The sequence below is a fragment of the Neofelis nebulosa genome, chromosome 17 (genome assembly GCF_028018385.1).
Source record: "Neofelis nebulosa isolate mNeoNeb1 chromosome 17, mNeoNeb1.pri, whole genome shotgun sequence".
NCBI classification, from domain to species: Eukaryota; Metazoa; Chordata; class Mammalia; order Carnivora; family Felidae; genus Neofelis; species Neofelis nebulosa.
The window spans coordinates 56,741,417-56,756,130 of NC_080798.1; the positions used below are offsets into that span (position 1 = coordinate 56,741,417).

Consider the following 14,714-nt stretch of genomic DNA (forward strand, 5'->3'; position numbering starts at 1 on the left):
AAAGCAATTAGTCTTGCTCTGTATCCTGGGGAGAGTCCATCTGATGTTTCTGAATTAAGTGCTACTTCAGTTGTCAGAAAGGCACGGCTTTCCGTGTCCAGGCAAGGACTAGCAAATGAACAAATATGCAGACCTTCTTGCTACTAGAACAACTGGATTCTGTTTTACTAATGAGGCCAGGGGTACTGGGATATCTGGTATAAGGGAGAGTAAACAATTTAGGTTCTACTGGACAGAGTCATTGCCTGGTGTCAGTGGTGTGCTGGAACCAGCTGATACTTGCACTCCTGAGAGCTGGTTAAGTTTCTAGAAAATCTGCAAGCCAACTGAAGGCACATTGGTAGCTGAAATCAGCCATATTTAGAATATTTACACCACAGACATTGGCAAATGCTATGAATCAGGACTTTTCCCTTCACCAGCATAGCTGCTAAAACAAAGCCACTCCCTTCTGTGCGCGACTAGAGATGGCTAGAAGCAGGTTATCTGTAGACCCAATTGTATCTCTCTGTGGGGGAGATTCCTTCAGCTCCTAGGAAGACCCATTCAAAGCCCATGGGCCCACTGATCCACACACACATCCTCACTCAACCAGACAAGTAGTCTGACCACCAACTCTAAGAGGTACACATACCACTCACGTGCAGACCAATTTTCAAGTCTCTACAAATGTATACATGTATTTAGGACCATTTTCCCATTGAAGATGTGAGTGTACAGATCATAGACTGACCCCAAAACACTTATAAGAGTAGGACAAATTCCATATTTTAGTACATACCTATCTACATGAGCAGGACTGATCTATATTTTGCAGATAAATTTAAATCCATTTGCATTTTCATATTTCCTGGGATCATAATACAGCTTAATTTGCTTGCTCACACATTTCAAGATGGTAAGAAATCTATGCCTTTTGGATTTTCATCCTCAAGAACCACATGCAAAGGAAAGAAATAAAAAAGCATAAAATCAAGGTCAGGAAGATTAAGCCCCTTAATTCACGTGCCAAACTTCCCATTTCAGTTGTGGTTTTGTCTCCCAGCTTAAGTTTGTCTTTTTGTGACATTTGCATTAAGCCCAGAGGACTTTTTGAGTGGAAACATGCTGAAAGCATAATTGAAACTCTGAGTGGTGCCATTTGTCTCATTTGCATTTTTCCCCCAGGTGGGGAGTTTTCACATCCCCCTTTCTTCTCCTGGGGTGTTCAAAGATTATCGCAAAGAATGATGTTGTGCAATTGATTCCAATAAATCCCTATGTACAGTATATTATATGTATATTTTTTTCTTTCCAGAAGCTATTTTAAATGCCACAGTGATAAACTATGTAAGGAAGTCCTTTGTAGGTTCATATTAGCACAGAGAGTTTATTTTCCCCCTCAGATAGAGATTTTGAGTATTTGTTCACAAGTTTAATTGTTTATTAGAATGTTTGCTTTCAATTATTTTCATGGTGTCATTCCAAGCTCTTTAGGAGGATGTTTCTGTAGAAACACATCAAAAACAAAGATAGATGGACGGGGCACCTGGGTGGCTCCATCAGTTAAGTGTCCCGACTTGTCTCACAGTCAGTGGTTTCGAGCCCCGCATCAGGCTCTGTGCTGATAGCTCAAAGGCTGGAGCCGGCTTCGGATTCTATGTCTCCCTCTCTCTCTGCCGCTCCCCTGCTCTCTCTCTCTGCCCCTCCCCTGCTCTCTCTCTCTCTCTCTCTCAAAAATAAAATAAAATAAAATAAATAAACTTAAAAAAAACTATTCAATTTTACCCTTAATATGTTTTTTGATCTCTGTGTCCCCAAACATGCACTGACTCAATCTCTATGAAAAGTTTGAGGGGCTCCTGGGTGGCTTAGTCAGTTAAACATCCGACTCTTGGTTTTGGGTCAGGTCATGATCTCATGGTTTCATGGGTTTGAGCCCCACGTTGGGCTCTGCACTAACAGTGCAGAGCCCGCTTGGTATTCTCTCTCTCCCTCTCTACCCTTCTCCTGCTCATGCTGTCTCTGCCTCTCTCAAAAATAAATAAATAAAACCTTAAAAATTTTTGTTAAAAAGTTTGAGAATCACTGATATCTTGGTTGTGTCAGCAAAGTTAAAAAGACAACGATGCAGGGCTGAGGCTATCAGTTGCACCCTTTAACAGGGATTTTAAGGTGAGTGTGTAATCAGTGGGGCAGTAGAGTCTGTTTTTCTAGGAGGAAGAAGAAAAAAAAAAGTGTGGTGAACTTTTTTCTTTTTATAAAGTATTCCTCATGTATTTCAAATCTGCCATTTACCTATGGCCAGAGTTGCTCTCATTGGCGAAGTCTAGATCTGTGCCTTTCTAAGGTTTGCATCTCTCTCAAATCTGCATTATTTATGTTAGATATGTTCTTTCAATCAGAGGGCCTTCTGGATTATATCCAATAATCATATGGAGTTAGATCCCGTGTAGATGATAAGCTTGAGTAGGGCGGGGCCAGGCATGAGTTTTTCTAAACGAGGGATGTGCACGGAGGAATGGAACCCTGGCCAGCCTTTCGGGAGGGCTCTAGTGGCTGCAAAGACAAATGAATGTTTTCGTTTGACTCCTTAGATTTCAGTTAACATTATTAGAAAACAGGACATCTCGCACATCCAACAGATTTTATAAATGTTATCTTCAAATAATTTTGTGAGAATAAATAAAGTGAGACACGTAGAAGAAAAATATTAGCTGAATAATGGATCATCTGTGAAAATATGGCAGAACCATGAGGCTGGGAGCCTTGAAGGAAGGGGTATATTTGCCGTGGCAGACTAGCAGAGACTAACTGTGTGGCCTTAACCTCATTCAACCTCCCCAAGTCTCAGTTTCTAGAGAGGAAGAAAAAATTACCTACCTTGCACTGGTAATGTAAGGATTCAGTGCAGTCATGAATGTGAATCTCTCAGTGTAGTGTCGTGCTTTTAGGACAAATAATGCCTTAGATTGGTAGGAAGTTATCTGTACAAACAATCTATTTAAAGGATATTTAACGAAACTCTGTTGAGTCTGCTGTGGGTGGGGCCTGTAATTTTATTCCTTTGATGTCATTTTTTCCTTCACAACCTCTCACGTGAGAGAGGTTGGGCTTTGCCAAGAAAAGTAGGAGGATTCAAAGATGGGCAAGTCTGGATCAGAATCATCTGCCTCACTCCCTTGGCCCCAGCAGAGGTGCCTATAGTAACTATCTCCATGGTAACCACACTCAGCCCAGCAGGCCAGAGCATAGGTACCTGACTAGAAAGAGATGGAAAGACCCAGGAGGCAGGTGGAAAACCAGCTGGCAGCAGGAAGCTGTGCAGGAAAAGGAAAAAGTAGCTTCCTTAATGCCCACGATTACAGGAGTAATGATGGAGTAATGATAATTCTTATCCATGGAACACTATTCTAACTGTCATGTAGGTATATATGATCATGTTGGATGCTCACCATAAGAATTACAGTACCTGTGAGGGAGGTACTGTAATGTCCCACTTTATAGATGAAGTCATTGAGGTGGAAAGAAGATAGGTGGTCCACCCAAGGTCACAGGGCTGCTACACATGAACCAGGATTGGAAAAGGGCTTAGATACCTACTGTTAAAACTGCCCTTTCTTAAGGCAAGGGAATAGCAGTTCCTGGCATGCTAGGTCCCCAACCTCCTCTCTGTGCCAAGGGTGGCTGGGAAATGTGGAAACCTGCATCTTGACAGGAAGTCCATTGTCTGAGGCCCTGGTTCTTGGCCCCAGCTGCATTAGATTCATCTGGAGAGCTTGAAAGAGATACTAGTGCCCTGTCCTGAGACCAGTTGAGTTATACCAGAATCTTGGTTGGGAGTTGAGAAGATATTGCTATTTTTTTAAAATGCTCCACAGGTGATTCTCATAGCCTGGAAAAAGAACCACAATCTAAAGCATCTGCTCCTGAATTGGTAAAGGTATCTAAAACAAACAAGGACCCATTTTGCAATCCTTAGCTATTCGGTAGAGCAAGCTGGGAAGAAAGCTAGACTATATTGGATGCCTACCATGTGCCAGATCCTGAATGTGGATTTGATCCTTCAGTACACCCCTACCTGGCACTTCTGAGAAGCATAGAGGGATGAATGAGTGGCCTTCAGGGGTCAGGATGGGGCAACTGCCCTTTTCCCTCTTATGTATCAATTCCCAGGAAATGGATGTACTGAGAGCTTGAACTGTAGATGCAGACGGATGGACTGGGGACAGTTTCCTGCTGTCTCTGAGTGTATGCACTTGATAAAGTTAGTCTCTCTGAGGCTCAGTCTGTTTTCCTGTAAAATGGAAAACGATGCTTACAGAGTGTACATTTTCAGTGGGACTATATTGCCCCCAGAGGGGTGGCATGAGGGATGGGCAAAACATTGCACTGTGTGTGTGTGTGTGTGTGTGTGTGTGTGTGTGTGTGTTTGTGTGTAAGGCACAGAGGCACATACTGTAAGTAAACAGATATGCAGTATATTGGGGTCATTAAAAGTTCATGACAGTGGTGGCAATTAGGCAAACATTTCTAAAATTCTGAGGGGGGTACATAGTGGAAAAAAAAAGTGGAAAATACTGTTTATTGGTTAGAATTGCCGGGAGACTAAAAGAAGAGACTGAATGTAGAGTCCTTGGCACAGAGCCTGGCGCTCAGATGCCACTCAATAAATGGTAGATGTTGTTACTGTCATTTGTCAAAACATTCATTGAACGTGTGCACACTGATCCTAGCTTTGGGACTATGTACAGCATCACTGGGATGATGAAGAAAGATAAGGCACCACCTGTGACTTCACCAATGAGCTAAGTCAAAGCCAAACACAGGAGACCTAGTGCTCTCATAAAGGGAAGCACACGGGTCTGGGGAACTAAGGGGACAGCATGGACATTCATTTCCTACCTGTCTCCAGTCCTGGGCTCAACCAAGACCAGAGGCAACTAGGGACCTTTTTTCTCAATTCCTGCCCTTGCCTGGAGCAGCTCCTGCTCCCAGCATGAAAGAAGTACCACCAGTCTGCCACCACTAGAGAATCACTTTGCCCCTGGAAAGCAGTTGGATTAAATGTAATCATTATTGATGGCCCCCTGTATGGAAAAGCATTCTGTTCATTGGTGGAAATAGAGTGATGAATAAAAAAATAAGATTCACTTTCTGCTCTTGGTTTTGATGAGGAAAAGAGATATATAAAGTGGACATATTGATATAACATGATATAAAAGATCTTGTGTGCTGGAAAGTCTGGGAACACAAAGAGGGTATTTGGACAAGCTGCCTGAGCTGACTCTTGTAGAATGAGTAAGAGTTAACAGGTTAAAGAAGGCAGGAAGTAACTTTTGCTCAGAGCCATCAGTATGAGCAAAGGGTTGGGAGAATACAGGTGCACGCTGGCACAGGTGTGGGTGATGAGTGAGACACGGCGTGAAGGCAGAGGCCAGAGGAGAGGCAGCTTAGCCATGGAAGACCTTGAGTGCTAGTGTCCTTTGGAATGGGGAGCTGTAGTTGTGTGAGACTCAGGTAGAGGCAGGTTGGTTCTATAGTGTGATAGGAGGGTCCAAAGCTTTCTTCAAGGAATAAGTCTTTATGTGGCCTTCCAGACCCCACATTTCCAGCTTATCTCCACTCTTTCTTCCTCACTCTCTCCCTTGCTGTCTCTGCGCATCTCACTGGTTTATTTATAATTCCCTGAATGCCACTGGACTTCTGCACATGTTGTGGTTCTTTGTGCCTGGAATAGGTCCCCTATTACTTATAAGGTATTGAATTCATGTCTATTTCTCTGATTACACTGAAACTCAGGGACTGTGTCCATCTTTGCTCAACATTATAGCCCAAGCATTTAGCATAATATAGGTTCCTAGAAAATATTTGTGGAAGGAAGTAATGGAGGTGGGAAGGAAGAAAGAAAAGGAAAAAGGTAAGGGAAGAGAAGGGAAGGGGAGGGGGGACAGAAAAGCAGAACTAGACCCCGATAAACTTCTGTATGCCTTCCCTCACCCCCAGCCCTCCCCAGAGGAGTCTGTCTTCTTGGGTCCTGCCCAGGGACCAGGACCAGAACCAGCCAGCATCCTGGCATTCCAGCAGGCCCTGTCATTTGATCAGTGTGCCTCCTGTGGATGAATGCCAGTTTATAATAACAATGAATGCAACTTTCATGTGTCTCCTTCATAGTTCACCTCCAAAAACTGAAAGCAGGTAGGCCCAATTAATCTTGGCTACCAAGACAGATGGTCAGAAGCAGTGAGCAAATGTCTGAGAACTACAGACTCAAAAAGTACCTGTGTGTCTGTACAAAGATGTCCCTAAATCTGCCTCGGCAGCCAGAAAATGTGCTGGAGCCTGATGCAGAGGGTCCTTGACAGCAGACTGTGCAGCATGCTTCAGGGCTGGGCAGGAACACAGGAACAAGATTGGATGGGATGCCTACATCCTTATATTCAAGTTATGATGGGATATTTAAAATTGATTTACATAATCTCTACAGCTCACATGGGGCTCGAACTCATGATCCCTGAGATCAAGAGTCCTATGCTCTTCCAACTGAGCCAGCCAGGTGCCTCAGGTTCTGAAGGGATTTTAGGAGGGCTGTATTTTAAAGTTTATTTGTTGGGGTGCCTGGGTGGCTCAGTCAGTTAAGCATCTGCCTTCAGCTCAGGTCATGATCTCATGGTTTGTGAGTTTGAGCCCCATTGGGCTCTGTGCTGTGTGTGCAGAGCCTGCTTCAGATCCTCTGTCCCTCCCACTGCTTGCTCTCTCTCTCTCTCTCTCAAAAATAAATAACTTAAAAAAAATAAATGAAGTTTATTTATTTATTTGCCAGTGCAGAGCCTGATGTGGGCCTTGAACCCAGGAACTGTGAGATCATGACCTGAACCAAAATCAAGAGTCAGTTGCTGAACCAACTGAGCCACCCAGGTGCCCCAGGAAGGCTGTATTCTATATGAGGCTTTGTCTTTATTGAAACATATAGTTGTGCAAGAAAAATGGACCAGGGCTGCAATCTTGGTTTTGTCATTCACAAACTCTATGTGGGGGGCACCTCCTTTGCCCTCTCTGAGCCTCAGTTACCTCATCTATAAACGGGTCAAAAAAGCACCTCATTCATTGTGCAGATTAAATAAGATAATGTATATAAAATGCTTAACACTTAGCCTTCGTGTGGAAAGTGTTCAGTTCACATTAGCCATTATCATTATCAGCTAATGTGGCTATTATCGCCATAAGAATTATATCCCAGAACAGAATGATCAGCTTAGTTCGTCAAATATTTATATGGCTTCAACAGTATGCTCAAACCAAGGTAGGTGTTGTCACCAAAGGCACACAAGAAAGTTCCTAGCAGCAATATGTTGAGAGCCCCAAACTGGAAGTAGCCTGATACCCATCAAGCAGAATAGAGGCGCCAGTTGGTTAAGCATCTGACTCTAAATTTCAGCTCAGGTCATGATCTCATAGTTTGTGGCATTGAGCCCCACATTGGGCTCTGCACTGACATGCGGAGCCTGCTTGGGATGCTCTCTCTTCCTCTATCCCCCTTTCTCCCTGCCTCAAAATGAGTAAATAAACATTTAAAAGAGTAAAATAGATAAATTCATTATAGCCACATACTGGAACACTACACTCTGGTTTAGATTAACTGTTGTGACTCGCAGCCACATGGATGCATCCCACAGCCATGATACTGAGTGGAAGAATCCAAATACAAAAGAACACACACTGGATGCTCCCATTTGTATAAGTACAAATGCAGGCAGAACAGATCTATGGTATCAGAAGTCAGCATAGGGCAGCCTCCAGGAGGAGGGTGGGGATTGTACTCAGGAGGGAGGGGAAGGGCTAGTATTTTGTATCTGGGCCTTGGCACCCAGGACATGGGCACACCTGTGTTATGGAAATACATCAAGTTGTACATTCTAATTTAAGTGCTTTTCTGTATCTGTGTTATGCTTCAGTGAAAGGTTTGCTAAACAAACTAGACTGCTCCGTGGAGAGCTAAGAAAACAAAAGTGGGGTGAGGAAAGAAAACAAGGAGTACAATTGTGTGCTTGCCTATAAGAACAGCTACTTTTCCTGATCCTTCCCATACATGACTTAGCCACTCAACTATAGGAATTTTGTTCACGTATATCCTGCCACTGAATTAATCTGGGCCAGGCATCATTGGTACAACACTAGACTAACTGGTTTTCTTGGCCTGCCTTCTTTTCTCCAAACCACTCTCTAGAGCCCAGAGCCACTAGTATCTTAAAAGATCCTGTGCATCTCTGCGTCCTCAGTCCTTAGCACCTGCCTGGAACATGAAAGGTCATCAAGGATGGATCTAGAAAGAATAAAGTCCTCCGGCACAATCAGAGCCAGAGGGCTACAAGGGAGTGCCGTGGGATAAGGGGGAGCATTTGTAGATCTGGGTGGGGAGCAGTAATCCACATTTAATGGTCAGAGATATCTCCGGACTAAGCTGCCTGACCTACTCATATTCTTTCTGTTTTTGTTCATCTGTTTTTTGTTTTGTTTTGCTTCCCCAGTGACCTTCAATGACTGCAAGGGAAATAACAAGCTACACTATGAGGTCTCAAGCCCATACTTCAAGGTGAACCATGACGGCAGCTTGGTTGCTCTGAAAAACATAAGTGCAGTGGGCAAGACTCTGTTCGTCCACGCCCGGACTCCCCATGCAGAAGACATGGCAGAACTCGTGATTGTCGGAGGGAAAGACATCCAGGGCTCCTTGCAGGTAACATAGCTGTTTGGGACAAACGGGGTCCACAGAGGAACACTGGGGTCCTTATGTCTTATTGTGGAAGATAGTTCTTTGGTTTATTACTGGCCAAGACGTTTCTGTCATTGCAAATGACAGAAACCCAACTCAAAAAACTATGGGAGGGGGTATGTGAGAATTTACTGGCTAATGTGACAGATATTTGGGGGATGACTCTGCCTTCAGGTTATGTACCCATGCCCGAATAAGACATCAGCTTGATCCTTCCCCCTTTTGTGGTTCTATTTTCCTTCTGCTGGCTTTGCTGTAGATATTCGCATCCCTCTGTCTTCCAGTGTAGAGGTCTCAGCAGCTCTACTGAGCTCTACTCATTTTCCCAGCCTAAAGTCACCTGAGAGAGCACCTGTTCCTGATAATGCCAACAAATTCTTGAAATCAAATCTCGCTGGTTCTCATTGGAACGCATGTCCACCCTTGAACCAATCACTGTGTCCATTGGGTAGTGATGCTCTAGTTAGCTAAGTCTGAGTCACACATCTTATCCTGTTTTTTTTTAATGTTTATTCATATTTTGAGAGACAGAGCATGAGTGGGGGAGGGGCAGAGAGAGAGAGGGAGACACAGAATCCGAAGAAGGCTCCAGGCTCTGAACTGACAGCACAGAGTCCCACTCGGGGCTCGAACTCACAGACTGTGAGATCATGACCTGAGCCGAAGTTGGACACTTAACCGACTGAGCCCCCCAGGGGCCCCAGAGTCACACATCTTATCTTGAAGCCAGGTGGAGTCAGCCCCACCTAAGACCTGTGGGCCCAGAGCTAAAGATGGGTAGTTACTCAAAGTAAATTAGCATCCTGTTATCTGAGGGTGGGGAATGGTGGTTGTGCAGGCAAGATCACAGTGGCCCACTAGGGTTGTATAGCAAGGCAACCATTCCTTTTGGCACTGCTCCTTTGCCATGCCCTGGTGCCCACTCCAGACACACATGGATGCAGATCCCTACACCTGCATGCATGCTTCCACACTTTAAGAGTGCTACAAACTGGGGGCACCTGGGTGGTTCAGTCGGTTGAGCATCTGACCCTTGATTGCGGCTCAGGTCATGGTCTCACAATTTGTGGGATCCAGCCCCACATAGGGCTCTGTGCTGACAGCGAGGAGCCTGCTTGGGATTCTCGCTCCCCCTCTCTCTTTGCTCCTCCCCTCCACTCTCCCAAAATAAACAAATACACATTAAAAAATTTAAAAAAGAGTGCTACAAACTGCCCTTTAGGCTTCCTGAGACTTTTCACTACAAATGGACTCACCTACTCCACTTTCCTCAAGAGCTTAAAGACTCTGTGGTTTCTTGGTAGAAAGACAAGGCACACAGCAAGACAAGGCACATGCTGTGTCCCCAGCGTGGTGTGGCCAGAGTTTTCTCCTGCTTGACAGTCTGGTGTTAACCCAGTGTTTCCAAGTCTTGATTTTCTCTGCCTTTCCCCATCTGTCACATTCCCCATAACTTTGCTGAATCTGCTAATTCTCTTCCGTGATGGAGGGTGGCCGGGTGGAGTGAACACTGATTCTACGACTGGGGAGCGGAGACCATGTAACTGGCAACGTGAGTGTTGCTTTCCTGCCAGTGCTGTCTGTGTGATCTTGAAAGAATCATAAAACTTCTTTATCTGCAGACTGAAGGGGTAAAACAGTCTGGGATGGCAAATAAGTGGCATGTGCATTGGCCCATTCTGTCACCATCCTCCTGGCAGACATTGCTAATTATCCCTGGCTTGACCTCAGTATCTTCCCCAATGCAGTGCTTCTGGAAGCTACTATCCGTTGATCATTTAGAGATGTTTCTAGGGATGGAATATATTTGCCATCCCTGGACCAGACAAACTCCATAATTCCCCTTCATATCTGTGAGTCTGTGTGTTAAGGGTAGATAGCAAGCAAGAAATTAATCCACAGTGTGCCACTGATATTTTCAAAGAAAATAGGATATTGATGAATACATCCAGTGTGGGAACCCACTGGCACTACGAAAGCAAGCTTGTCTCTCCCTTAGCCATGGTCATTTTCACAGCATCTCACTAACTCATGATATAAATGACTTGGCACATATCTAAAGTAACAAAATTGCGGGATATACAGCACAAAGTGCTTCTTAGGAACAAGTAAATGGCACAGGGATTCACGTAAGGGGGTTTGCATGTGGGATGGGATGTGTTCAGACGGACATTGTTCATCATGGTTAGTGGCTCATCTCTGCATCCAGAAAAGACAATGTCATACTAGTTTAAAGGGGAGCAGCAAGAATTCTAGGCACTTCTTGGGACAGATTCCAGCTTGACAGGCTGGGGAGGCCTGGGGGTCAATATGAAGAGACTCGGCCTTGAAGAACTGGTCTCTTGAGTCCCAGAGAGACCCTCCTCCTGGAGGCCAAGCCCCTTCAGAGCCATTTCTCATTTGCCACTGCCTGTGCACATTGTCAACAAAACCTGACTGTGATTGCCTGCTTCTTATAAAGCACGGTGGAGGCTGCCGTGCTGTTCGGTTTGCCAGACTCCAGCAGAACGGGCATTCATCTCCTGCCTCCAATAATTTTACAAAGTTCGAAAATGGGCCTGTGAAACACCCCAGATGTGTCTGTAATAAAAAGCCCAAAACAATTAAAAAAGAAAAAGGATAGGAAAACAAAATAGCTAGCTAGAGAATTCCTCCAAGGAGAGTGCCATCCTTAGAGATATTTATTTAGTATCTTTGAAGCCTACGACATGCTGCCAAGCATCCAGCTTCTAGAGAAGGGAAGCAATGGGACCCAAGTCAGCTCAGCTGGTGGGTGGGAAGGGAAAATGAATGAGTATGTTGAAAAAGAACCGAGCCGGTGGCAGTGCTGACTGCTGCCTTGTGCCTTTAGAAAACCGAGAGGGCAGAGGAAGCTGGAAGACAGCTTGCTTGTACGTGGCCCTACTGTGTGCCAGGTGCCGCTCTCATGAATCACAAATGGTGATTCGTTAAATCTCCCCGCCACCTAAGGGGGCATGTGCTAGTGTCCTCATTTTACAGATGGGGGAAACTGAGACACAAAGAGCGTTTGCATCTTAGGTACGTGCATCTCAGTGTGTGCTTCAGTCTCCACTGTTTTTAACTGTCATACCCTCCCCGTGGGGCTGCTGACTTTACCCCTTCCTACGGATGTGAGAAGTTGGCCAAGATCTCCTAGCTTGAAGCTGCCAGAAATGAGATTGTGATCTGGCCTCTCCATCCAAACATCCATTCTCTTTCCTGCCCATTCTTCAACAGAGGACGGCATGAGTCATGGCAATACAGTAGCCATGGAAGAAACCAACAAATGGAAGGTGTGTTTTGATGGAGGAAAGAGCCAGGATTTAGTGTTTGGGTAACTCCAAGCTTTGGAGGCCCAGAGGATGGAAATGAATTCGACCAGTCAGAAAAGGGGCGGTTGGGAAAGGACTTGGTTCAGTCAGGCTTGGGTGTGTTGAGTGCTCCTAGGCACATGGTGATCGAGATGTCCAGGAGACAGTAGGGAATATGGGACTAGGTCTCAGGGTAAACATTTTGGGCAAGAACAGTATAGTGGTAGGGCTTTGGCTTTGGTGTTGAACTTAAGTAGGTTCAAATTTCTGCACCACCACCTGTGATTGTGTGACCCTGGGCATGCCATCCAACTCTCTAACCCTCAATATCCTTATTTTGAGACAGGGGTAAGAGTAGAGCCTGCATTACAGAATCATTCTGTTGGGCACAGCACAGAGCACCAAGGGACCTATCCCAATGATGTCATCATATTGGAACCTCCAGAGAAAGGATAGGTACTGGGGGTTAAATGACCTCCCTGAGGCCAGGAGATAGAAGGCTGAGTTTACGGGCAGGAGGAGAAAGTGAAGCCAAAGAAAGAAAAAGAAGGTGTGCTCAGAGAGGGCACTGGGGGACCCAGGGTGTCCAAAACAGATGCCATATCAAAGTGGCTGATTTCACAGCATTCTGTTTTGGAAGGCAGGACTCTCTAAAATGAATGTAAGCCCAGTGAAGCCCAGCTCAGCTGCAGTCCTGGAGCTCAGATCTTTAACAACCCCACGCGCCTCTCATATTTTTACACACTACCTGTGATACTGTTTCACCCAGAAAGCCTATAGCCTAACCGTATGAAGTCCGGGTGTTAATAGCTTTAATTATCAACTCCCAAGCTGTCTCTGCAATTTCAGCAGGCTTCCCAGAAGCTCCCACCTGTCTGGGCTCGTACCTGTAAGATCAGCTTAGACCTGACAGGGAAGAAGAACATATTAGTCCCTTGTGTGTTGACAGGGGTGGCGGGATTCCAAAGGAAGGGCCGAGGCTAACCATGCCTGTGAGAGCGGTTTCTAGCCTGGGGAAGGTAACAGTAACCTCCACTCACGAAACCGTGTCTGGCAGATCGTGGCTTGCCCCGCACCGAATCTGCTGTCCCTCACTGCCTGACAGTGGAGAATGGGAAGACAGCAGAGTGCTTGGCTTGATTTTCTTATTTTTACCTTGGCTAGAAGGGCTCCAAAGGTTTCTATGGGAAAGCCCTGGTTCATCCCTTATGCATCTTGGGTAAAGATGTCTTCACCTGCCGTGGCAATGGGACTCATCAACCTCATTTTCACATCTGGCATTTAAAAAAAAAAGCCATATTTTAATTTATTTTTTGTGACTTAAGAAATCGTAGCTTCGATGACTGTGGTTGGTAGCAAGGAACACTGACGTCAATTACAGAACTGGACGAAGTCAGGCTGGGAAGGAGGAATAGCAGGGAGCTTGTAGAAATTAATTCTGAATTCCAGCTTGAGAGCTAACGAGACTGTGTCTCGTCACTTTTTGAAATCCGGGCGTTCACACTCTAAGCAGCTGTAGAATTTAGGTGCCTGTGACCTGGACGGCTGGGTGCTCACGAACAAAAGTGCATGATGCAGCAGGAGGGAGAGTTGTGGGGACCCACGGGCTGCGGACTTGGATCCGCTGCTCTGCTCTCACACTGGGGCCGTGACTTAAGTGCAAATCTGATCGCTTTACTCCTCGCTTAATGGGACCTTGCTTGCTCATCAGCCACTTGGCCACTGGGACGATATTCTGTAGTCTTCATAGATATCTGCAAAGGCCCTTCACAGTCTAGCCTGGTTGGTCTCCGCAGCCTTCCCTCAGGTCTGGTTCCTGTCATCTTTAAGTGGCTTGACCTGCTGGAATGTTTGACCTTTCAGAGCTCTCCCTGCCCCCTGTTCCAAAGGAGGGTTTCCATTGCTAACAGTGGTTTTGCTCCTTCGTGGTCTTCTTCTTAGCTTGTAAAATATGCATTTATTTCTTTGTTCAGGTGTTTAAAGTCTGGCTCCCTGTTAAGACTGTAAGCTCTCTGGAGGCAGGAATATAGTCTCTTTCCTTCCTATTTCCTTCTTCTCTCCATTCCTTTCTTCCTTTATTCCTTTCTTCCTTCCTTCTCTTCTGATGTGTCCGTGGCTCTATCCCCAGCACCCAACACAGTGCTGGACAGATAGTTAGTATTCAGTATATATCTTTTGAATAAATGCATGAGGAGAACACATGACCCCTTTCACACCACTCCCCACATGGAACTCTGGGCTCTTCGCTCTAATACCAAACCACTGTGGTTTCTTGAACTGGCCAAGTTCTCCCTTCCATTCATGTTGGCTGCTCCTCCCTCTGGATTATTCCCCGCTTTGCTATGGCCCCAATTGCCCCATGGCCAGGACCAATTCACATGGCTAGCTCCTTCAAATCTTGTGGACCGGCCAAGATTTCCCTTCTTTAGGGTCACCGCTCTGACCGCCCCCCTCTGGCTCATTAAGTGTTTTTTTCTCCATGCTCCTCATAGAACCCTGCCTGGCTCGCCCCCCGTCTTAGCACTAAATTTTAACTGCCTGGTTTATTTCTGCTGGTTCCCATCTCTGTTCTGAACTCCTGAACTCAGGGGCCTGGCTTCCGCGATGTCTTGATGTGGTTCCCAGTGCCGCACTCCCTGCCTCGGCTCTGG

General features: G+C 45.6%; 1 protein-coding gene across 2 annotated transcripts in view; it reads left to right on the plus strand.

Annotated features, from left to right (window-relative positions):
• Nucleotides 1-14,714, plus strand: part of CDH13 (cadherin 13) — a 1,101,550-nt gene that overhangs the window by 428,429 nt on the left and 658,407 nt on the right. For both annotated transcript variants that reach the window (XM_058708168.1, XM_058708169.1), the window contains exon 3: nucleotides 8,508-8,716. In XM_058708168.1, coding sequence (XP_058564151.1) covers nucleotides 8,508-8,716 — 209 coding nt within the window. The remainder of the gene's footprint in view (nucleotides 1-8,507; nucleotides 8,717-14,714) is intronic.